The sequence below is a fragment of the Mauremys mutica genome, chromosome 19 (assembly GCF_020497125.1).
Source record: "Mauremys mutica isolate MM-2020 ecotype Southern chromosome 19, ASM2049712v1, whole genome shotgun sequence".
Classification (NCBI taxonomy): Eukaryota; Metazoa; Chordata; order Testudines; family Geoemydidae; genus Mauremys; species Mauremys mutica.
In genome coordinates this window covers 27026402-27051023 of record NC_059090.1, presented here as the reverse complement: position 1 = coordinate 27051023, position 24622 = coordinate 27026402, and the positions used below count along the sequence as shown (strand labels likewise).

The 24622-nt window shown below is 45.9% G+C and overlaps 1 protein-coding gene across 1 annotated transcript in view; it reads left to right on the top strand.

Annotated features, from left to right (window-relative positions):
• The first annotated feature begins 773 nt into the window (after positions 1–773).
• LOC123353257 (rho guanine nucleotide exchange factor 40-like) overlaps positions 774–24622 on the top strand; it is a 62615-nt gene continuing 38766 nt past the window's right edge. The window contains 2 exon segments of the mRNA XM_044994228.1: positions 774–866; positions 869–952. Coding sequence (XP_044850163.1) covers positions 774–866; positions 869–952 — 177 coding nt within the window.

The window sequence follows — 24622 nt, the reverse complement described above, 5'->3', positions numbered from 1 at the left end:
TTTTAAACAATTAAAGAAGGGGCGGAGGAATTTGCCATGCTAAATTACTTCCTCCCTTGGGGAAAAAAGGTCTTTATACCCAGCTTGATATTGATGTGATTTGGTGCCATTGGATGACATCGTCATCACTTTTCTATTTCCTTTCTAGACGTTGTTAAGCAAACTATTCCTGTGCATTTCTGTAGTCTCCATTGTTATTTCCCATGGTTTCACTTGACCTGTTACTCATTTATTGGAAATCCCTGGCAGTCCCCCTCCCCCCAAATCCTTTGGGGTCTCTTCTGGGTGAAAACATTCTGCTTTTCTTTACATTCCAGAAACGGAAAGTGAAATTTGTTGAAAATCTCGCATAGGTTGAGGCCTCTTTTCAGGGGACATTGGCATGCTCCCCGCATGTCGTGTTTCCTTTAGATGTTATTTCTGGAAAAAGAGAGCAGGACGTTTCCTCAGTTCTGAATGACAGTGTTTGCATTAAGGGAAAGTCTCCTAAGTAAGGTCAGACATATTCCAAAGAAACCGCTAAGTGAAAGTATAAATCAGTTATACGGGGCTTCTCTGGAATAACAGGCCTGTGCCTTTTGTTGACTCTGCCTTATGGTACCTGTGTATTGCTGGGCTTGTAGTGTCTCTGTGGCTGCACTGCACATGGAAGCCAGTGTTTACTGCACTTGTCACTACATCTATTACAAAGCGCAGGCTGTTGGCTGTCACAGCAGCCTTCAGGGTCCCCCAGTCCAGCCCCAGGGCTGTGTCATGAGTTAGATTAGTTGGAAATGCAGAGTGGGGCGGGCAAGGGCTTGGATTACAGCTCCACGCTCAAAGTGGTTCAGTGGTTTATGCGTATTTATAAGAAGAGAGTAAAAGCTTGTGTGGGGGGGAAGCATGGAAGAAAGAGAGAAAAAACGCTGCGTTTGGAAGTGAGAGGGCGAGGATAAAGGAGTTTAGAAACATGGTAAGTAGATCACGATACACAGATCGCTTGTCTGGGCACAGGCTGTAGCTGCTGTCGGGGCTTGTGGGGGGAGCCTGAGCTAATCCTAGGAAGTAAAGTTTGGGTCTTTGGATATTTTTTACATTAAAACATATTTGAACCGAAAGAATAAATTAAAAAACAAACAAACCCCAAGCTTGTCTGTAACTTAGCTTCAGTCTGGATCCACTGGGCTGGAGAGATGCAGAGCTGTCCTCGGAGAGGAGTTTGGACTAAGACATCTCATGTGATAGCCGCACGGAAACTAGAAGGGCAAGTGACCGGAATGGAACTGAGACTTTGTATCATTTCTTTGTATGCTTCCCCGATGCTAGTGCTGCTCCTTTCCCTCCTCGGTCCTTTGCCAATGCAAAGCTGTGAGTGTCCGAAGAGCTGCCTCCAGTGAGAGCACCAGGAGTTTGCTGTCACTTCTCCTTCACTGACTCTGAAGTTCTCAATTGTGTAAAAAAAAAACAAACAAAACAACCCTCACAGAGAAGTTTTTGGTTTTCGGCCTGATCTAATTTCAGTGGGATGAGAAGATAATCTCGCCCCTAACCCCCAGTGCATTAGGAAAACCAGCTTGGGCCTTGTGCTTCCTTCTCTGATTAGATTGATTCGTGTGTGGCAGGAGTGTGCACATTCCCAATTCAGTAATAATGTTAACCCTCCCTGTGCTGAAGTCCTGCCGATCAGGAGCATGTTCCACTTGCCAATGACTGACTTTTACCTGGCTGTTTTGGAATGGCAGCGTGGATTTGTTTGCACTATTTCAGAATGTTATCTTGCTTTGCGTTTGGTTTGTTTGTATTCTACCACTGTTTTGCAATGATTTCATTTTGCCGTTAGTTCTGTGGTGTCCATCTTAGTTTAATAATCAAATGCATCTTCTCTGTGGTTTCCATATTGTACCTGCACAGGGAGGAACTGGAAGATCTGGTAGGAATAAGGCAGGGGTTCTCAAACTTTTGTACTGGTGACCCCTTTCACAAAGCAAGCCTCTGAGTGCGATCCCCCTTATCAATTAAAAACACTTTTTAATATATTAACACCATTATAAATGCTGGATTCAAAGTGGGGTTTGGGGGGTTTGACCCCCCATGTAATAACCTTGTGACCCCCTGAGGGGTCCCAACCCCCAGTTTGAGAACGCCTGGGATGTTTCTCCCTCTGGCTGCTCCGATACGATAGATTTTGAGTGTTGGAAACTACTCAGTCTCACAGGCTTGACCCAATGTCTAAGAGTGCAGTTAAGAAAGTGTGTGGACACAGATGCTGCAGGGAGTGCCTTTCCAACAAGGAGTCAATACAAACAGGGAGCAGGGACATTATGACCTCCAAGATGTCAAATGCCCTGTAAAAACAAACAAACTACTCAACGCTCTTAAAAAGAGGGCGTGGGAGCTGCTGAAGCTAAGAGGAAGCCGAACATATTACCAGGTAAGTACCAGTGTTAACAGGAGCTTCTTTATTCTTGGAGAAGAGAACAGGACTGCCTCTTAACATGGCCACACACAGAGGATACCACATTACATCTGACCTACATCTACACAGATTTGTGTGCACAATTCCCTCAACTGCAGGTGCAATTACACTGCAGCTTACCTGTCTTACAAGCCATTTACATATTTATTCCAATGATTTTGTGCAGTCTGTCATTGTGCATGCAAATTTCTACATTCACCCGTTTCTACAAATCTGGCCTCAATGCTACTGTGTCTGAAGTTGCAGTTGAAGAGATTCATAGATTTTAAGGTCAGAAGGAGCCATTATGTTCATCTAGTAGTCTGACCTTTTGCATAACAGAGGCCATAGAATTTCACCCAATTATTCCTGCATCTTGCTCAGTAACTTATGGCTGTACTATAGCATAGCTTATCCAATTTACCACATCCCCCCGGCAATTTGTTCCAATGACTAATTATCCTTACTTGAAAAAAACCCCTTGCATCTTATTTCCTGTTTGAACTTTCCTGACTTTTATTGCCAGTCACTGGCTCTTGTTCTGCCTCTGTCTGCAAGATTAAGGAGCCTTCTTCTCTCAGAAATCTTCTCCCCGTGTAAGTGCTGGTAGACGGCGATCAAGTCACCTCTTGACCTTGTTTTGTGACGCTCAATTGATTGAGCTTCCTAGTTTCTCACTGTAAAGCAGGTTTTCCAGACCTGGAATCATTCCTGAAGCTCTTTTCTGAACTGGTTAGACACATAAATAGAAATCCTTAAAAAAACAGGTCTACTAAATGCTGTGCCTTGGAGGGGTTCAGTGCACCACCACAAGCCTAACGTGCCCCTCAGAGTCTGGGGGCAGCACACAAAAGATGGATTCAGGAAGCAACGTGGCCAGGCTCTTGGATTATACTATCCAAAGCTTTGGAATAAACTAGCCGAGACACAGCAATCAAGCAGTGACCAACAATACCCAACAACAAAAGAGAAGTCAACAAGTGGGAGGGAGAGCAGGACACCAGGCTCACGTGAAGAGGAAGAAGAATGTGCTCATGGGAAGCAGTAGCATTAAGAGAGAGAGGTTTTGAGAAGAGCTTTAGGATGATCCGATTCAGGAGAGAAAGGAAAGAGAACTCCAAAGAAGTGGAGCTAGAAGAGAGGGACTGCACCATTTAGCAATGGCGGTGGCAAAGTGACTCACAGTAAGGAGACCGTGAGTGGATGAATGAACGGAGCACGAAGGTTGGAAGTGATGCAGGAAGGCAGGAACTGGAGTGATTCTGGTGCCAGCATGATATGTAAGAGTGGAAAGTTTCAAGTGGCAGCAGATGGCTAGGAAGCCGGTGAGAGGAATGGGAATAAAAATGCGACATCCTGCAAGATTTCGGGCTGATTGAAATAGCTGGAGAGTGGATTCTGGGAGAGTGCTGCAGATGGCATTGCACACATATTGATATGGACCAGGATGGCCACTGTATCCAAAGTAAGTTTGAAACGCAGCTATAACATTTCCTGACCTCCAACCCAATGAATGCACTGGCTAGCCACAGTTTTAGGTGCATAATTTTCCTTCTGGGATGGTCTGCTACTTCCCCCACCCCCCTTTCTCTAACGTATGGCCTAACGAGAACATCTCAATTAGGGACTTTGCAGGGCCAATGTAGCTCTAATGGAGTGATCGGGGAGAGAAGAGATGGCATGTTCAAGGAGCAGGGGGCCAGTGGCAAGGGCCATGCTACCGAGGGAGGAAGTGTGCTCGCTGCAGGATGTCTTGTGCACTCACGCACTGAATGGTTCTGCTCACAGTGGAGATGCTGGAGAGTTGCATATTTTGACAGTCTTCTAAACTGTATGTTGTATTTCTGTACTAAGCATCGGGGAGCCCGGGTATTCGAAAACGCCGGCACCCTGGGTTTTTTCCAGTGTGAATCAATGTCTGGGCTTGTAAAGAGTCAAGGTGGATGAGGTAATATCTTTTTATTGGCCCAGATGCTTGTAAAGCCATTGTGGTGCTTTGTTTTTTATAAGGCACTGGAGTTGGGCACCGTGTGCTTGGCAAAGGCAGGTGTGCATGCCAACTCCATTAGCTTAGGCTAGAAAGCCATACAGCATGGGGTAAAAGGCAGCATTGTCCAGGGGCTAGGAAGCCTGAGTCCTACTCTTGCCTGTGCCACAGACTTCCTGTGTGACCTTGGGCAACTCACTAGGCCTCCTTTTTCCTTCCCACTCTTTGTCTCTTCTGTTGGGCCTGCAGACTTGTTTGGGGCAGGGACTGTCTCCCACTAGGTGCATATGCAGTGCCGGGCACAATGGGGCCTGATCTTGGCTGCTTCTGTAATACAGATTATTAGTAATAAGTGCCAGCTGCACACTGGTAACAGGCAGGGACATAGAATCATAGATTATGAGGGTTGGAAGGGACCTCAGGAGATCATCTAGTCCCACCCCCTGCTCAAAGCAGGACCAATCCCCAGATGGCCCCCTCAAGGACTGAACTCACAACCCTGGGTTTAGCAGGCCAATGCTCAAACCACTGAGCTATCCCTCCCCCCAATATGGGGAGCATGTCTCAAGAGGGCCTGATCACCTTCTGCTTCCTGGATTTAACGTGTGTAAGGTCCTGGTCACTAGTGTTTGGGGAACACTTGGTTCCTTTTTTTTTTTTTGGTGTTCACGTTGGTGGGGCTCACATGGAGCCACTTTAACTTGTCTCTTTGATTCCATCAGCAACCCATCCCCTACCCCATTTCCCTGGGGACAGCCCTCACCTCTTGACAAACACATGACTATTCCTGGGTGTGGAAACAAACGTATAGAGGCCCTGATTTTTAAAGTGACTTTGGGGTCCAGCTTGAGATGCCTTAAAAGGGGCCTGATTTTTAGAAAGTGTTGAGCATACAAAAACACTGGTCCCTTTGGAAAATCCTCGATGTTCACTGCTAGATGCAGAAGAGAGGGGAGGTATCAGCACAGGGTCATAGCTAGATAAATGGTCAATACCAGGAAGCAGCAGGAACTGTAAAAGGAAATTCAAACAGATGCATTCTACCCATTCCAACCACTCACTGGTGTGTGTGTGTGTGCGCGTGTGTGTGTGCATTCCAACCACTCACTGGTGAGAGTGTGTGTGTGTGTGTGTGAGAGGGAGTTCAAGGCCAGAAGGTGCCTCTATGATCATCCAATCCTACCTCCTGAATCACACAGACCAGAGATTTCTGCAGTAGACTTATTCTTCCTTGCTGTGTAAGTGACATGACTGAGCCCGACAACTACAGCCTACTTTTTAGAGAGAGGTCCTGTTCTGTGTCCTTCCCAGCGTTTGCCCAGGATTCCCCTGTAAGGTTCTCTGATGGCGTTTAGTCTGGTTCACCCCAGGTTATTTCCCCAGCTTCCTGTCTGCATTCCCCATGTAAAACACATTTAGTGTCTCCTTGAACTCATGTTAAGATCAGGGATGAACAAGTTATTTCTACTAAGCAGGCGGAGGAAACAGAATCTGCATATGGTGTTGCCAACTCTAATGAATTAGTTATAGTTAGTGTTTTTCTTATGTAAGGAGGGCCTTGTTGCTGCTGCCTCCACCTGGCAGAAGGGTTATACTTAAAATGCTGGTTTCTGATGGTGAGAAGCTCAGCTTTCACTGACTAGGGGCTCGAGTACTCCACAGCCGAACTCATTGCACACACCAGGGACTCCTTGCATCCCTCCATTCCACTCACAAGCTCCCTGTGTGCCACCCTTCCATCCCCTTCTATTTCAGGGACTCCCTGCAACCTCCACCCCACTGCTTATACCAGGGGATCCGTGCGCCCTCATCACCATTAGTTCTTTTCTTTCTGGTTGGGGGAGAAATTGTTCAGGGTGTCAATATATTAAACTCAGTTGGGCTGATGGGCACAGCTGAGATGTGTGTGTGCAGGGGGATGGGGTTCTGCTGGAAGGTGTAAATGGCTGCCATCAGCCCGTTTTTAGATCCGTAGACAATTACAGACCTGGTTGAAACTGCTGAGTTTGTTAAGCTACGTCTACACTACCGCTTCTGTCGGCATAACTTATGTCACTCAGTGGGGTGAATAAACCACCCCTCTGAGCGACATAAGTTACACTGACATAAGTGCCAGTGTGGACAGTGCTATGTTGGTGGGAGAGCTTCTCCTGCCGACACAGCTACCACCGCTCGCCGGGGCTGGAGTAGTTAAGCTACCGGGAGAGCTCTCTCCCATCGACTTAGAGTGGCTACATTAGAGAGCTTCCAGTGGCACAGCTGCACTGGTGCAGGTGCACAGCTGTAAACTCTCTAGGGTCTGGTCTACACTGGGGGGGGGTGGAGATCGATCTAAGTTACTCAACTTCAGCTACGTGAATAACGTAGCTGAAGTCGACGTAACTTAGATCTACTCACCGCAGTGTCTTCACTGCAGTGAGTCAACTGCTGCCGCTCCCCCGTTGACTCCACCTGCGCCTCTCACTCCGGTGGAGTACCAGAGTCAATGGGAGAGCGCTCGGGGGTTGATTTAGCGCGTCTAGATTAGAGTCACTAAAATGACCCCCGCTGGATCAATCACTGCCCGTCGATCCAGCGGGTAATGTAGACAAGCCATAGCCTTGGTCAGATGCCAGGGACTCTGTGTCCTCCATTTCCCTCCTCTGATTGTCTAACTCTTCAGTAAAATCCATAGAGTTCTGCCTATTGATGTCTAGAACATTCCCTGAAACTGTGGAATTGATTGGGTATGGCGTTCAAAAGTTATCATGTTGCATACCTACAGACAGACATGAGGAGAATTACCATCAAGTAGCGTATAAGGGCCTTGTTTTGCTTAGATTAAAAAAAAAAAAAAAAAAAAAGCACGTTTCCTGCCCTCATGATTGGGAGGGGGGGAAGCTTGAAAATGTGCCTCCCACAGCTTAGAAATCAGAAGACAAATAAATGGAAAGAACCCTACATTAATGGTTTGTTTTTTTAAATCTCATCATTTTAAAGCCAATTTCATGATTTCTGGGGGGCTGACTGATGATCCTAGTCACATTCCTTAATGCGTTATGCTCAGATATTGTGGTGATGAGTGTGAACTACAAACCTATTGTAACTCCCCTGCCATCTTCAAGGGCACAAACTCGGGAGGTTTGGGATGTGCTTTACTCACTCTGGGAGAATACGCTAGTTCTCTGAGCAAGTTTCTTTTTTAATAGTTCTTTCCAGACATGCAGAACTGGGGAATCCCAAAAGTTCAGGTGAGATGTATCAAGTATCACATTGGCATTGTTATTCCGGTAGGAGCCACTAACTGTCTCCGCACATAAACATGGGCAATAGAGTTCCAGGATGCACAGTGACTGGGTGGGCAGATTCATTTGTCATGGGTACTGTGACTGTCTTCCCAGTCTTGGTGGACAGATGTGTCACTCCACAATGTGCCATCAAACCATGGATTAAGGTGTCCCCAGCCGGGACTTCAATAGTCACTATCTGGTTCTCGGCTTGGTTGGATACCTCTAATTGTCCTTCCACAGCCGGTGGTCGTGGTACATGTAGGTACCAATGACATAGGGAAGGGTAGGAGAGATGTCCTGGAAGCCAAATTTAGGCTGCTAGGGAAGAGACTGAAATCCAGGACCTCTATGGTGGCATTTTCAGAAATGCTCCCAGTTCCACACGCAGGGCCAGGTAGGCAGGCAGAGCTTCAGAGTCTCAATGCGTGGATGAGACGATGGTGTAGAGAGGAGGGGTTCACGTTCATTAGGAACTGGGGAAACTTCTGGGATGGGAGGAGCCTATACAGGAGAGATGGGCTCCACCTAAACCAAAGTGGAACCAGACTGCTGGCACTAAACATTAAAAAGGTTGTAGAGCAGTTTTTAAACTAGGAGATGGGGGAAAGCCGACTGCTGCAGAGGAGCGTGTGGATCGGACACAGACTTCTCTTAGGGGAGAGTCTGATGATAGAGAATCTCCAGGTTATAGTCAGGAGCAGAGGAATGAGAAGTATAATGTAAGGGCCGGATCAGATGATAAACAGTCGCATAAAAAAGAATCTAGCACATCAGAAAAAGGCAGGCTAATAAACAGGGACAAGTTTTTAAAGTGCTTGTACACAAATGCCAGAAGTCTAAATAATAAGATGGGTGAACTAGAGTGCCTTGTGATAAAGGAGGATATTGATATAATAGGCATCACAGAAACCTGGTGGACTGAGAGCAATCAATGGGACACAATCATTCCGGGGTACAAAATATAACGGAAGGACAGAACAGGCCGTGCAGGGGGAGGAGTGGCACTATATGTTAAAGAAAGTGTAGATTCAAATGAAGTAAAAATCTTAAGCGAATCCACAGGTTCCATAGAGTCTCTATGGATAGAAATTTCATGCTCTAGTAAAAATATAACAGTAGGGATCTATTATCGACCACCTGACCAGGACAGTAATAGTGATGATGAAATGCTAAGGGAAATTAGAGAGGCTATCAAAATTAAGAACCCAATAATAGTGGGGGATTTCAATTATCCCCATATTGACTGGGAACATTTCACTTCAGGATGAAATGCAGAGATAAAATTTCTCGATACTTTAAATGACTGCTTCATGGAGCAGCTGGTACGGGAACCCACAAGGGGAGAGGCGACTCTAGATTTAATCCTGAGTGGAGCGCAGGAGCTGGTCCAAGAGGTAACTATAGCAGGACCGCTTGGAAATAGTGACCATAATACAATAGCATTCAACATCCCTGTGGTGGGAAGAACATCTCAACTGCCCAACACTGTGGCCTTTAATTTCAAAAGGGGGAACTATACAAAAATGAGGGGGTTAGTTAGACAAAAGTTAAAAGGTACAGTGACTAAAGTGAAATCCCTGCAAGTTGCGTGGGCCCTTTTTAAAGACACCATAATAGAGGCCCAACTTCAATGTATACCCCAAATTAAGAAAAACAGTAAAAGAACTAAAAAAGAGCCACCGTGGCTTAACAACCATGTAAAAGAAGCAGTGAGAGATAAAAAGACTTCCTTTAAAAAGTGGAAGTCAAATCCTAGTGAGGCAAATAGAAAGGAGCACAAACACTGCCAACTTAAGTGCAAGAGTGTAATAAGAAAAGCCAAAGAGGAGTTTGAAGAACGGCTAGCCAAAAACTCCAAAGGTAATAACAAAATGTTTTTTAAGTACATCAGAAGCAGGAAGCCTGCTAAACAACCAGTGGGGCCCCTTGATGATCAAAATTCAAAAGGAGCGCTTAAAGATGATAAAGTCATTGCGGAGAAACTAAATGGATTCTTTGCTTCAGTCTTCATGGCTGAGGGTGTTAGGGAGATTCCCAAACCTGAGCTGGCTTTTGTAGGTGACAAATCTGAGGAACTGTCACAGATTGAAGTATCACTAGAGGAGGTTTTGGAATTAATTGATAAACTCAACATTAACAAGTCACTGGGACCAGATGGCATTCACCCAAGAGTTCTGAAAGAACTCAAATGTGAAGTTGCGGAACTATTAACTAAGGTTTGTAACCTGTCCTTTAAATCGGCTTCGGTACCCAATGACTGGAAGTTAGCTAATGTAACGCCAATATTTAAAAAGGGCTCTAGGGGTGATCCTGGCAATTACAGACCGGTAAGTCTAACGTCGGTACCGGGCAAATTAGTTGAAACAATAGTAAAGAATAAAATTGTCAGACACATAGAAAAACATAAACTGTTGAGCAATAGTCAACATGGTTTCTGTAAAGGGAAATCGTGTCTTACTAATCTATTAGAGTTCTTTGAAGGGGTCAACAAACATGTGGACAAGGGGGATCCGGTGGACATAGTGTATAGATTTCCAGAAAGCCTTTGACAAAGTCCCTCACCAAAGGCTCTTACGTAAATTAAGCTGTCATGGGATAAAAGGAAAGGTCCTTTCATGGATTGAGAACTGGTTAAAGGACAGGGAACAAAGGGTAGGAATTAATGGTAAATTCTCAGAATGGAGAGGGGTAACTAGTGGTGTTCCCCAAGGGTCAGTCCTAGGACCAATCCTATTCAATTTATTCATAAATGATCTGGAGAAAGAGGTAAACAGTGAGGTGGCAAAGTTTGCAGATGATACTAAACTACTCAAGATAGTTAAGACCAAAGCAGATTGTGAAGAACTTCAAAAAGATCTCACAAAACTAAGTGATTGGGCAACAAAATGGCAAATGAAATTTAATGTGGATAAATGTAAAGTAATGCACATTGGAAAAAATAACCCCAACTATACATACAACATGATGGGGGCTAATTTAGCTACAACGAGTCAGGAAAAAGATCTTGGAGTTATCGTGGATAGTTCTCTGAAGATGTCCACGCAGTGTGCAGAGGCAGTCAAAAAAGCAAACAGGATGTTAGGAATCATTAAAAAGGGGATAGAGAATAAGACTGAGAATATATTATTGCCCTTATATAAATCCATGGTACGCCCACATCTCGAATACTGTGTACAGATGTGGTCTCCTCACCTCAAAAAAGATATTCTAGCACTAGAAAAGGTTCAGAAAAGGGCAACTAAAATGATTAGGGGTTTAGAGAGGGTCCCATACGAGGAAAGATTAAAGAGGCTAGGAAAAGAGAAGACTAAGGGGGGATATGATAGAGGTATATAAAATCATGAGTGATGTTGAGAAAGTGGATAAGGAAAAGTTATTTACTTATTCCCATAATACAAGAACTAGGGGTCACCAAATGAAATTAATAGGCAGCAGGTTTAAAACAAATAAAAGGAAGTTCTTCTTCACGCAGCGCACAGTCAACTTGTGGAACTCCTTGCCTGAGGAGGTTGTGAAGGCTAGGACTATAACAATGTTTAAAAGGGGACTGGATAAATTCATGGTGGCTAAGTCCATAAATGGCTATTAGCCAGGATGGGTAAGAATGGTGTCCCTAGCCTCTGTTCGTCAGAGGATGGAGATGGATGGCAGGAGAGAGATCACTTGATCATTGCCTGTTGGGTTCACTCCCTCAGGGGCACCTGGCATTGGCCACTGTCGGTAGACAGATACTGGGCTAGATGGACCTTTGGTCTGACCCGGTACGGCCTTTCTTATGTTCTTATGTTCACATAACAAGTTGCACCTCCTGGTAGAGTCGGTACAGACTTTTTACTTTTTATCACTCGACCTACTGGTTGTTCTGGCACCACAATTTATTCTTTCTCCTTCCTCTGATAGGGATCTAGGAACAGGAAATGCACATTAAGTGCCTCTGCATGTTTGGTTCCTACCATCTCTCAACACTCCTTAGCTAGTTCTCCAAACATATTGGCATTCGTCCCAATTATTGGGGTACTTGGTTAGTATAGCCGGTTGCTGGGCATACTAGGGCCAAAGTATGTAATCTGGTGGACACTCCCACAACAGATTTGGGGAATTCCAATTCTATGTTCACATATTCAAGGTACAGGAAACTGGTGTCGCAGAGTCCCCATGCTGATAGTCGTTCCAGCAGCGAATAGTTATATTCTTCAATTGCTGATCATGGAATGGTTTGAACAGAAGAGTGACCTGGGAATCACTGTCCAAAACAGCTTTACACTTCCAAACATCGATCTTCAGTTCAGTTTTGGTTTGGGGTCCACATAGTCCATCTGGTATTGGAGTCAAAGGAGAATTCTGTGGATTGGTCTCTAATACTGGAATTTGTCTGCAGTGATTTCTCTTCTGGGGCCCAGAACACTCCCTGTTGGGGCCCATTGTGGTTTCGCTGACATTTGTCTTCAATACATCATTCATAGAATCATAGAGTATCAGGGTTGGAAGGGACCTCAGGAGGTATCTAGTCCCACCCCCTGCTCAAAGCAGGACCAAACCCAACTAAATCATCCCAGCCAGGGCTTTGTCAAGCCTGACCTTAAAAACCTCTAAGGATGGAGATTTCACCACCTTCCTAGGGAACCCATTCCAGTGCTTCACCACCCTCCTAGTGAAATAGTGTTTCCTAATAGCCAACCTAGACCTCCCCCACTGCAACTTGAGACCATTGCTCCTTGTTCTGTCATCTGCCACCACTGAGAACAGCATTTCAGTTTTCAGGATTCTTACACCTCTGAGCAGTGTGGCTATACTCTCCACAATGCTAACAGAAAAATCCTATCGTATGCCCCAAAATTCTCACAGGCTCACTTGATCTAGTAGGAAAACAGTCCTTGCTCCTTCCCCTAGAAGAATTTCTCAGGGGAACGGATCTATCACCATATTCTTTTTGCCATGGCTGCAGTGACGCGGAGGGCAATGGCTTTACCCAAGGGTGTTAACACAGGTAGCACGGCAAGATGGGATTCTAACTCCTCTATCCATTTGACCAAGGTCAGTGTTTGATTTCTTGCAGAATTAGAAACAGTGGGGGCAGCTACTATAGTAGTGGGCTTTCTAGTGGCTTTCTGATGGGCCTGCTAAACTTCATCCTCACAAAGACTTTCAGCCACTAATTTCCTCATTTCCCCATCTGCCGCAGTCCACTCTTGTAGCATTTGGGTAGCCTGATCCATCCATGGATCAAATTCATCTTCCCTTCTAGGAGTAGGTTTCAGTTCAGAGAAAATTCTTAACTTCTAGTAGCTTCTGATGTCCATTATGGACCATGAGGTCTGACCCATCACTTTGGTGAGAGTCTTCCAGTGCAGCTCTGATTGGTTCTCTACCCCAGAGATCAGATGCCTCAGAGACAGGAGGTGCCTTGTCAATCCGGTCCCGTGGTTTCGGCAGCAATTCGGCGGTGGGTACGCTGAAGGCGCGGGACCGGCGGACCTCCCGCAGGCAAGCTGCCGAATCCACGTTACCGGCGGACCTCCCGCAGGCGCGCCACTGAAAGCCACCTGACTGCCATGCTTGGGGTGACAAAATACATAGAGTCACCCCTGGGTCCAGGCACGTGTCAGTGGTGCACTTGTAGATGGTGCAGGAACTATGGTCCAGTGTCTGTCCTGTCTGAAGGATCCAAGGAGCCACAGAGCAGGCAGAAATCGCTTTACAGCTCCAAGGGATGGTCTGAATTCTCCTCACAAGGAGGTAACAAGTTTAGATAGATGCTGTCTGCTTTTCCTCCTGGGTGAGGTAACTATCAGTGACCAGGGTGTCGGCTGTGACAGTTAAGGTCACCAGCTGAACTGACTGCTTGGCAGTTCGTTTCTTCACGGTACTGTGGTAGGCCCTGTGGGGAACCTAACTGGATGGAATTTCCCAACTGAGGAACCCAGGGGTGGTGTGTCTCTCCCTGAGCTACCACACACAGAGACCTGGGGCCCAGGTAAGTGCCAGTGGGGCTGCACTCCTTATGTTGCTGGTTGTGATGTGGCTGCTGTGGTACAGTACTCTGTATCCATTGTATAGGCTGCTGCAGCTGGATGGTGCCTACAGCAATAAACCCAAATAAGCACTGTGCAAAAATAGCTACCTTAGAGTATGAACAGAGCTGCCATGTAAACCAATGCAATACAGACATCAAGTTAAACAAGACACAGTTAGAGCTCCTGCCAGCTGTGCTAACCTGAAGCACAGATTCAGAGTGCAAGATTCTCTGCCCTGTCTGTCCTCTTTGTGCCATTCAGGTGGCACACAGGGCATGGAACGTGAGAACGGTTTTATCTTCTTTGTGGGGGATTCTCACGGAGCCAGAAGGTCCCCACAGGGAGCTGATCTCCTTCGCCATCTCACCTTGCCCCCCTGCAGCTCAGAGGTGGCACAGGCTGCTTTGCACGGCAGGGAAGCCGGGAGCCGTAGGGCCAGACCGCAGTGCTCTCTAGTTATCCTCTGTTGGTGGACAGTCCCTTGAGGGCCATTCTTGGCGCAGGTCCCTTGCATTTACTCGGGCTGGGCAGAGGATGAACCATAACTGAGCCCTGATGTCCTCTCCCCTACTGCACCGCACCAGACATCTGGCCCACAGTTTCTACAAGGCGTTTATCTAGCGTTTCAGAGGATGTTGCACACACAGGTTCTGGGCTCGCATAGGGTTTTGGTGATATTGGTCAGAGCTGCTGCAGCTGAAGTACAGAGTTGCTTTTCCAACACCGGTGAACATGCTACACTGCAGCAGTCACGACCGCTCCCAGCATAACCAAACATTTCCAGATGTGGCCACTGGTTTGGCGTGCTGCCCGTGTTTGGGAATCCAACTTTAATCGCCTTCGGGTGTCTCAGGCTGGGCACCCACAGACTGCAGCACCCAAAATCATTGGCCACTTCTGAAAACGTGGCTGCTTAAAATAACCCCCTGGACCTAGCAGAATTAGGTCATTTCCCCTGATATTCCAGTTCAGTCCTGGAGCTCTGTTCTTCACACCCTCTACTCTGCAGGCAGAACTAGCCAACACTGGGGGCCAGCCGAGCCGTGCTGTGACTGAGCACGAGCTCCAGCTTGGCCCTTCTGGGACCCTGCCCCAGCAATGAAGCAGACTGTGCAAGGGGCAGGACTCAGAAAGGAAGGGAAAGGATCAGTCAGGTGCCCTCAATGTGCAAAATAAACAAGGCCCACACTTGGCTATTTACTCCCCCTCTCCACCCGTGCTCATTTTCACGGCAAATGGTGATTGAATAGAACCAGAATGGAAAAATAAAGCCTCCATTGTTGTCAATGGCAAAACTCTCCTTGAGGTCAGTGGGATTTCATCCAGAGTGAAGGATTATTCCAGTGACGCTCATCAGCAGGGAAGAGCTCGGCTTCCCCATCTGTGAACGTGTTAGTGCTTTTCTTGTGACCGTCCCCACCCCTAAGCGCTGATTGTGACGGGTTCGGTCACAGAAACCCATAAGAACATAAGAAATTCAGAACGGCCGTACTGGGTCAGACCAAATGTCCATCCAACCCAGTATCCTGTCTACTGACAGTGGCCAATGCCAAGTGTCCCAGAGGGAGTGAACCTAACAGGTAATGATCAAGTGATCTCTCTCCTGCCATCCATCTCCACCCTCTGCCAAACAGAGGCCAGGGACACCATTCCTTACCCATCCTGGCTAATAGCCATTAATTGGGACTGTCACCTGATGTGCTGAGACTACCTCTGAGCTCATATTCTCTGCCAGTTTGGGCCTCCAGAACCCTGCCTTGCCAAGCCAGACCCGCCAGTCTTCTCCAGCACAGACCCAGGGTCTGAACCACGTGCCCCAAAGCTGCAGACTTAACTGAAAGCAGCTTAAGAAGTGCTCCTGTCTCTAGAACCCAGACACCCAACTCCCAGTGGGATCCAAACCCCAAATAAATCCGTTTTAATCTGTATAAAGCTTATACAAGGTAAACTCATAAATTGTTCGCCCTCTATAACACTGATAGAGAGATAGGCACAGCTGTTTGCTCCCCCAGGTATTAATCACTTACTCTGGGTTTATCAATAAACAAAAGTAATTTTATTAAGTATAAAAAGTAGGATTTAAGTGGTTCAAAGTAATAACAGACAGAACAAAGTAAGTTACCAAGCAAAATAAAACAAAACATGCAAATCTAAGCCTAATACAGTAGGAAACTGAATACAGGTGAATCTCACCCTCAGAGATGTCCCAATAAGACTGGACTCCTTCCTACTCTGGGTCCAGCAATCACTCACACCCCGGTAGTTACTGTCCTTTGTTCCAGTGTCTTTCAGGCATCTCTTGAGGGTGTAGAGGCCATCCCTTGAGCCAACTGAAGACAAAATTGAGAGGTTTCCAGAGCCTTGTATATTCTTTCTCTTGTGGGCGGAACCCCCTTTGTTCTCCTGTGCAAAATCACAGCAACAAGATGGAGTTTATAGCCACCTGGGCAAGTCACATGTCCATGAATGATTCAGCTTTTTGCAGGCCAGTGCCATTGTTTTCATGTTAGTTTGAACATTCCCAGGAAAGCTCAGATGTGGATTGGCATCTCCCAAAGTCCATTGTCAGTTAAGTGTTTCTTGATTGGGCACTTACTGAGAATAGTCCTTTCTCAGGAAGCTGACCAAATGTTTCACTGGGGCTACTTAGAATCAAACACATTGAGATACAAGTACATAGCCAATATCCATAACTTCAAATACAAAAATGATATACACATACAGACAGCATAATCCTAACCAGTAAACTACAACCTGTCCATAGACACTCCACTTGACCTCCTCTATACAAGACCTGGTGCAACCATAGGACCCTGGTTGCAACAATGATCTATACGGTCACAGTTCATGTCAATAACGTTGCACTGATGACGGCAGCAGTGCTGTGTGGCAGCTGCATTGTGCTGGCATCTCTCTGCATGTGGACTGGTTTACCCTGGAAATGATCACTAACTATTGAGGGGAAGGATGGGCCAGTGGGTTGAGTGCTAGCCCAGCTCTGCCATAGATTCCTGGTGTGCCCGGGGGAAAGTTACTTCATCTGTGCCTCAGTTTCCCATCTGAGCAGTGGGGAGAATAGCTCTACCCTGCCTCCCCGGGGTGGGTAAGGAGAAATGCATTGTGAGGCGCTCAGATACTATGGGAATGGGGGGGCCACATAAGTACTTCAGATAATATTTAGGTGACACTTAGTAATTAGATAATGGTGCTTCCTGTATTCTGTGTTGGGAAAGTTAATTTCCTTTCTTGCTTGGAGCCTAGACTGTAATTCCAGACAGCTCGCAGGAGGCAGTCAGCAATAAGGTAATTATTACACTGAATAGGGCAGTTTACTGAGGAAATGCAGGCTGCTGGCTCAGGGGAGAGCGTTGTCGGTCACTGAATTTGCATGGAGCTGCCCATGCTCCTCATTTCTGTAAGATCGGGGAGGTGCTGTGTGTTCTGTCTCTAATTCAAACTGTGTCACTTAGCGCCAGTGAGCTGTGCTTGGGTATTAGTGTATCACAGTCCTCTGGCTGATTCCTGTGTCTTCCAGCACTTGTGCTCAGATAGCAGCCCCCGGCTAGCAGGAGCAAAGGATGGATCCGAACAGAAAACATAATCTTACTGCGACCCTTTGGTTGTAGTTCTGCTGGGGTGGGAAGGAAGTGACAATGGGAATCACAAAAACCTTTAAGCATCGGGGATCTGATTCTTTGTTTCTGAGCAGAGCAATGAGTGAAATACTGGACCATGGACAGACAAAGCATGGAAAGCTTTAATCCAGTGCACATGGTGATAGGTGGAAAACATCTCCTGCAGCATATGGAGAATAATTATTTGTGTATCCATGGGTTTGCTTTTTTCCTTAAAAACTTGGTAAACTCGGTGCTCGTGGTAACAATAACAATAGTGGTTAAAGTCAGGCAACATTTGGACAGGTGAGATACAAGCTTGCTTTACAATCTCTACTAATGCAACTCAATCTGGACTTGCAGGATGCCCTGCTATTCATGCTGGGCTCCTCACACGGCTGTGCCAATGCATATCAGTGATAACCAACATCATCTTCTGGTATTCCAGCCCTAGGTGAGAATGTGAGAAAGACAGGTATTTTTCTTACCTGCATAATCGTTGTGTGTAATATTATTGGAAGTTGTCCAGCGGTACTATTACTGATCGTTCTGTTGAATAGATGGTATAATCAGTTAATCTTAGAGGAATGTATGCATATTGTTAGTTGTGGTACATTTCTTTTTAGAAGCAGTGCATCTCACCAGTACAGTCCATTTCCTGGCTTAATCTCTCGGATGGCATTTTTTCTTTGGTGCAGAGTTAACGTCTACTGAACCTACAAAGTGTACCTCATTGTGAGCTCAACTGTAAAAAGTATGTGAAAATGCATAAGATGTTGCAATAACCATGAAAAATAGATGAAGTTGTTTACGATGTTAAATGTTGTAACAACTGCAAGAGAGCCAGACAAAGAAGCTGGATTAGTCTACATCAAAAAAGCCATGTTACTGTAATCCAAGGATTGTTAAAATTATGCTTGGTAAAAACAAAAACCATGGAACCAGATGTTAATAGACCAAAATTGGTGTGATGGCTGTGGACAACATAATGAGGGGGGATGAACTATGCCACCCACTCTTTCCCTTTTGGGGGTTTCTTATAAAGAGACTTTGAAAAAAAAGATCAGTTCAGTTTAGCTCTCCTTGTCCTCTCCTGTCCCATGTGTCCTAGCTCTCCTCACCTCATCTCCCCCCAGCTCGTCCCCCTAAAAGGAAGGCTAGCCCTGACCTTGTTCAAGGACCTTTGTGTTCACCTGGGAATGCTGAAAGTCATCACATTATCATGAGACTGGGTGGGCGAGGTAAAAGCTTTTATTGGACCCTCTGCTGTTGGTGAAAGAGACAAGCTTTCAACCTTACACCGAGCTCTTCATCAGGTGGCTAAGAGCTCAGTCTAAGCTCGAAAATTTGTATCAGTTGGTGAAAGAGGCTGGTCCAACAGAAGATATTACCTCACCCACCTTGTCTCTCTAACATTCTCAGACCAACATGGCTACAACCACACTGCAAATCACATCATGGCATCCAACCCCCAGCCCATCAGTGGAGATATCTAAGTCCCAGGACAGCAAAAGGCACATGAGATATCCTGCATTGTTTTCCCTTCCCTTGTTGTGTTACTTTCTGCCCCCTTTCTTTCCTGCTATTCTCTCTCACTCTGAGCTGATTTCACGATTCAATGAAAAGGTATGTCCCACTCATCCAAGCCTGACTTGTCTAAATAGAAAAGATCCAATCAGATGACATCCCTGAAACCAGGATCCAGGCAGCAGGTGTTGTGGTTGATTTGCCAGTCAAAACCGCCACTCATAACTAACCAGTGGGTATATTTCACCCACCTTTTCTCTCCTGCCCCTTGTGTCTGTTTGCTAAGAACAGGATAAGCAAATTGCCTCTATACTTCAGGACTGAGTAAAATTAACCCCTTTCCTTTTCATCAGAGAAAGGTTGTTCTGAAAATAGGAAACTAATATTTTGCCTCCAAAAGGAGAAAGACTAAAAGTTTTAACTAAGTTTGTTTTGCATAATCACTCAACCAGAGTTTCAGTATAAATACCTGTTTTAATTCTGTATTCGTTCTTGTATTAAATCAATACACTTTTAATCTAAATGAATGTTTGAAGTGTTTGCTAAGTAACCAAGTAAAACCAAAGCCTCTGTTTAAAATAACCCTGAACCTACCTATCTCTGTTTAATGTTAGACAGTGAAAGAGTTTCTAAACACCTTGAACTCTTTAGGCCTTCGAGATCAGTATCCAGACAACACCCCTACAAGATACGTATACATCGAACCAAAATTGGCAGCCCCAACACAAGCAAACAACAGCATTGCATGGTTTCAAAACAGTATATGTGATGTGAACATGTTTGCCAAAGTGTAGACTGAGACCAAGAAGCTTTCTTTACTGTATACCAAACCTAACATTTAATGCTGCATGAAGGGCTCTGTTTTGGTTGTGAGGCACAGCCCTGAGAGGGAAACAGAGAGGAGAGACACTGCCTCAGGGAGGCCTTCAGGAAAGACTATGCATTAAGACAGTGGGCTCACTCCCTTCTCTGTGGCTAGGCAGCTCTAGTGGCAGACTGTGTGGGGTTGGGGAGACAACTCTGTCCTTTCTCCTTGGCACCTGTCCTTGGCAGAGGGACGAGTGCTGCAGGGGTGGCTCCAGATCTTCATTGTGAAGAAAGAGATTAAGGTCATTCGTAAGCGTGACTTCCTGGAGCCACTAACAACAATAGATAAGGCACCAGAGAGGAAATGAAATATTCTGGGCCAAGCTGGTGCCCAAACTACAAGCGTTCAGTGAGGATGCTCCGATCCCAGGCACCCTAATCAAATGGCCAGTTAACAAAATGCAGGATCACTCGCTGTAACAGGAAGGATGGTGGGGGCCCTGAGCCCCACCTCTTGCCCAGCCCTTGCTGCAGATGCACCCCTAGAATCTGAACTTTAATTTAAAAAAAAACCTCATGTTCCTAGCCCTCATGGTTGGGAGAAAAACCTTGAAAATATAACTTCAGAGTAGCTGATACAGACACATCTGCCTGAGTCTACACTCAACTTGAAACAATAACCCTGCAGGGTGAACTGCCCCAGTCACCTCATTGTGCTGTTCACTCCCATTCCAAAAGAGCACGCTGTAAATATCGAACATTATTAACTATTTCATGGCTGATCATTTTAATAGAAACACCCAGGGAAGAGAATTATTCCACAATCCTATACTGTGCACCAGAAGCCAATAATCTCAGCTGTCTCCTGCCCTGAAGCCAAGACCCCCAGCTGCTCCCTACAACTTCTCAAATAGGGTTAGGAGCAGCCAACACAAATCTGGGCTGTAAAAAAACCCTGAACATGTAAGGCCAGCATAAAACTGAATTGGATATAGCAGTAATGATCAGAGGCTCCTGCGCTAATTATATCACTAACAGAGTAACAAACACAGAGGCTTCTTTACTGATTAGATGAATCATTTTCATATTTAACTAATTAAAAACCTCTATTTTAACATTTGAATGAAGCCTGCTTTCCCCAGAGGCTGTACAAGGTTGCAGAGCCCTGTCAACACAGCCCCTCCATCTGACCCCACCTGGGGATACAACAGTAAGGGGAGGTTTTCATTCCTTCCTTTGCCGTTGTCTTGTGGGGGAGCCTAGATAATGTTTTCACCCCTCTTAGCCAGAAGGTCGATTGGCTCCTTCCTCTCAGAGCTGAAGGACACATTTCCTAAGGCCTGGTCTACACTACGAGTTTATGTTGAATTTAGCTGCTTTAAATAGAATTAACCCTGCACCCGTCCACACAACGAAGCCATTTTTGTCGACATAAAGGGCTCTTAAAATCGATTTCTGTACTCCTCCCCGACGAGGGGAGTCGCGCTGAAATCGACATTGCCATTTCAAATTAGGGTTAGTGTGGCCGCGCTGGACAGCCATCTGAACTCGGATGCACTGGCCAGGTAGACAGGAAAAGCCCCACGAACTTTTGAACTTTATTTCCTGTTTGCCCAGCGTGGAGCGCTGATCAGCACAGGTGACCATGCAGAATCAAAAAAGAGCTCCAGTATGGACCATACGGGAGATACTGAATATAATCTCTGGATGGGGAGATGAATCTGTTCTATCAGAACTCCGTTCCAATAGACGAAATGCCAAAACATTTGAAAAAATCTCCAAGGCCATGATGGACAGAGGCCACAACAGGGACTCAATACAGTGCTGCGTGAAACTTAAGGAGCTGAAACAAGCGTACCGGAAAGCCAAAGAATCAAATGGATGCTCACGGAGGGAGGGGCGACTGACGACTGTAGCTACCCCACAGTTCCCGCACTCTCCAAAAACCATTTGAATTCTGGGCTGAGCTCCCAAAGCCTGAAGGGTCAAAAACATTGTCGCAGGTGGTTCAGGGTATATGTCCTCAGCCCTCCCTTCCCCCTGCCGTGAAAGCAAAGGGAAAAAAATGGTTTCTTGCCTTTTTTCAATGTCACCGTATGTCTACTGGATGCTGCTGGCAGACGCGGTGCTGCAGCGCTACACAGCAGCATCCCCTTGCCTTGCCTTGCGGATGGCAGACGGTACAGTAGGACTGGTATCCGTCGTTGTCATCCCGTGAGTGCTCCTGGCTGGCCTCGGTGAGGTCGGTCAGGGGCACCTGGGCAAAAATGGGAATGACTCCAGGTCATTCTCTTCTTTAAGTTTTGTCTAATGGAGATTCAGTCCTGCCTGGAATATCATGACAGCTAAAGGCTTCTGCCTCAGGCTGCCCTCCCAGTCGGCAGCACCACGCGGTCGCGCCTACCCCAGCCTACCCCTTGCTACCAGGGCTCACAATCAGATACTTAGACCTCTACATTTTGCTGCAAATAAAAAAATTAAGCTGCTGTTTAGAACTGTCCCCCAACATACATATGCTGGGACATTTTGTATTTTACCAGTGTCAACCAAAGGCCCACACACAACTGGAGATTCAGTCCTGCCTGTGCTTCTATCCTACTGCTTATCACAGATTCCCATTTTCAGCTATAGGCTGAGCAAGTGCAGAATGGTGGTTCACTCTATTTCGCTGTAAGCCAACCACCCTCCCCTCCCCCCTTTGATCTCTGCTTGCAGAGGCAATAAAGTCAGTGTTGTTTCAAATTCCTGCATTCTTTATTACTTCATCACACAAATGGGGGGATAACTGCCACGGTAGCCCAGGAAGGGTGGGGGAGGAGGGTGGCGTTGTTGCAGGGGCACCCCCTAGAATGGCATGCAGCTCATCATTTCTGCAGGATGTTGGGCTCTGACCCAGAGCGGCCGTTTGCCTCTCTGGTTCTTTAGTAGCCTTGCCTGATATTCTAGGCAGGGCTGACTCTCCATTAGACAAAACTTAAAGAAGAGAATGACCTGGGGAGTCATTCCCATTTTTGTCCAGGTGCCCCCCGACCGACCTCACCGAGGCCGGCCAGGAGCACCCATGACAGCAGCAGACGGTACAGTATAGCTGGTAACCGTCTTTGCTAACTTGCAAAGGCAAGGGGATGCTGCTGTGTAGCACTGCAGTACCGTGTCTGTCAGCAGCATCCAGTAGACATACGGTGACAGTGAAAAAAGGCTGAACGGGCTCCATCGTTGCCGTGCTATGGTGTCTGCCAGGGCAATCCAGGGAAAAGGGTGCGAAATGATTGTCTTCCATTGCTTTCACGGAGGGAGGATTGACTGACATTTACCCATAACCACCCGCGACAAATTTTTGGTCCCACCAGGCATTGGGATCTCAACCCGGAATTCCAACGGGCGGGAGAGACTGCGGGAACTATGGGATAGCGATGGGATAGCTACCCACAGTGCAACGCTCTGGAAGTCGACTCTAGCCTCGGTACACGGACGCACACCGCCGAATTAATGTGCTTACTGTGGCCGCGTGCACTCGACTTTATACAATCTGTTTTCAAAAATCGATTTATGTAAAATCGGAATAATCCCGTAGTGTAGACATACCCTTAGAGTAGGGAATCAAGTAGCTCACACCAGCCCCTACTGCGTTACGCTACTGACAGAGCAGTGGTTGTGAGAGGCAAGGCGAGATTGCCAGAATAAGGAGGCAGCATAGGTAAATTGGGCACTACTGTTGGGCAGTTTGGTAGCTGACTGATAGGAATGCATATACTGGGCTAAATAGTCAAAAGATGGCAGGTCTTTGCCAATCAGAATCCTCAGGGGATCTAACAGACATAAAGTGAATGCTGAAAATCCACTTGTCTGAGTGCTTAAATTTGCACAACCTGGTGTACTATCAGCCAGGCATATGCTGTGGCACCCAAAATCTCCTCTCACTTATACCAGCGGAACTCCCCTGACTTCAATGGAGTTGAATTGGTATCACCATGACCAACGACAGTTTGCAGTGTGCTGGGAAATGTTGGAAGATTTCCACGGGACAGCTTTAATCACACTTCTGCTCTGCTCTTCTTTATGTGCTGCTCCTTGTGTGAACACCAACGGAGCTGGTGGTGTGGGGCATTTGTATAATATGTGATCATCCCCAGTACAACCTTATAGACTGGGTACGGGGGCCTGAGGTTAGGCCTGTGATCTGGATGTCCTAGGAAAGCAACACAAAGACGAAAATGCTTAATTCTAAGACTGTTGTCTCACTGTGTGGTTCTGATGACTTACCCAGGAGGGTTATAGTGAAACGATATTTCTCCATATGTTCTCAGTGTATTTCTCCTTTGGTTCCATGCCTCCTCTAGCTGGCATTCTCTTGGGGCAGACTCTCAGAGTTAGGTTTAAACCATTGCGTGTCTGTTGAGCTTGATCCTGCCAGGGTGGATTTGATTTAAATCAGTCAGGAAGACGCGATTTAATCATGGTTTTCTACATAAAAGTACATTCTTGTTGGTTGTTATAACCTTAATACCTATTCTTCACAACTCAGCGATGTAGGTTTCATTTTTAGAAGGTACACCCTATACATTTTTAAACAGTGATTTATTTTGAAAACTTTTCAGATTAGTTTTACAGCTATATCAGAAAATGAATGGTTGGTTATTTCATTTACCAAAGGTAATTGAAGCAGATGTTTATGAAGTCACTGGGAGGTGAACTCTCTCCAATTCAACAGGTTAATCATTAATATTTGGAGGATTTTCTTGCCATGCTGTATTAGGGGGAGAACATCACCAGACAGATATTTAAACTGTTTTATTTAACTAAAACAACAAGGTTAAGTATTCTGGATTTTTTTCTTCAATAGCAAACATATAATATTTTAACAAAACAAGCCTATGTCCCTTGCTTCTCACATTTATCTCCAGACTTCTTCTTCTTGTCCAGATCTATTCTGCCCCCAACAATCTTCTATTTATTGAACTTTTTGAAAC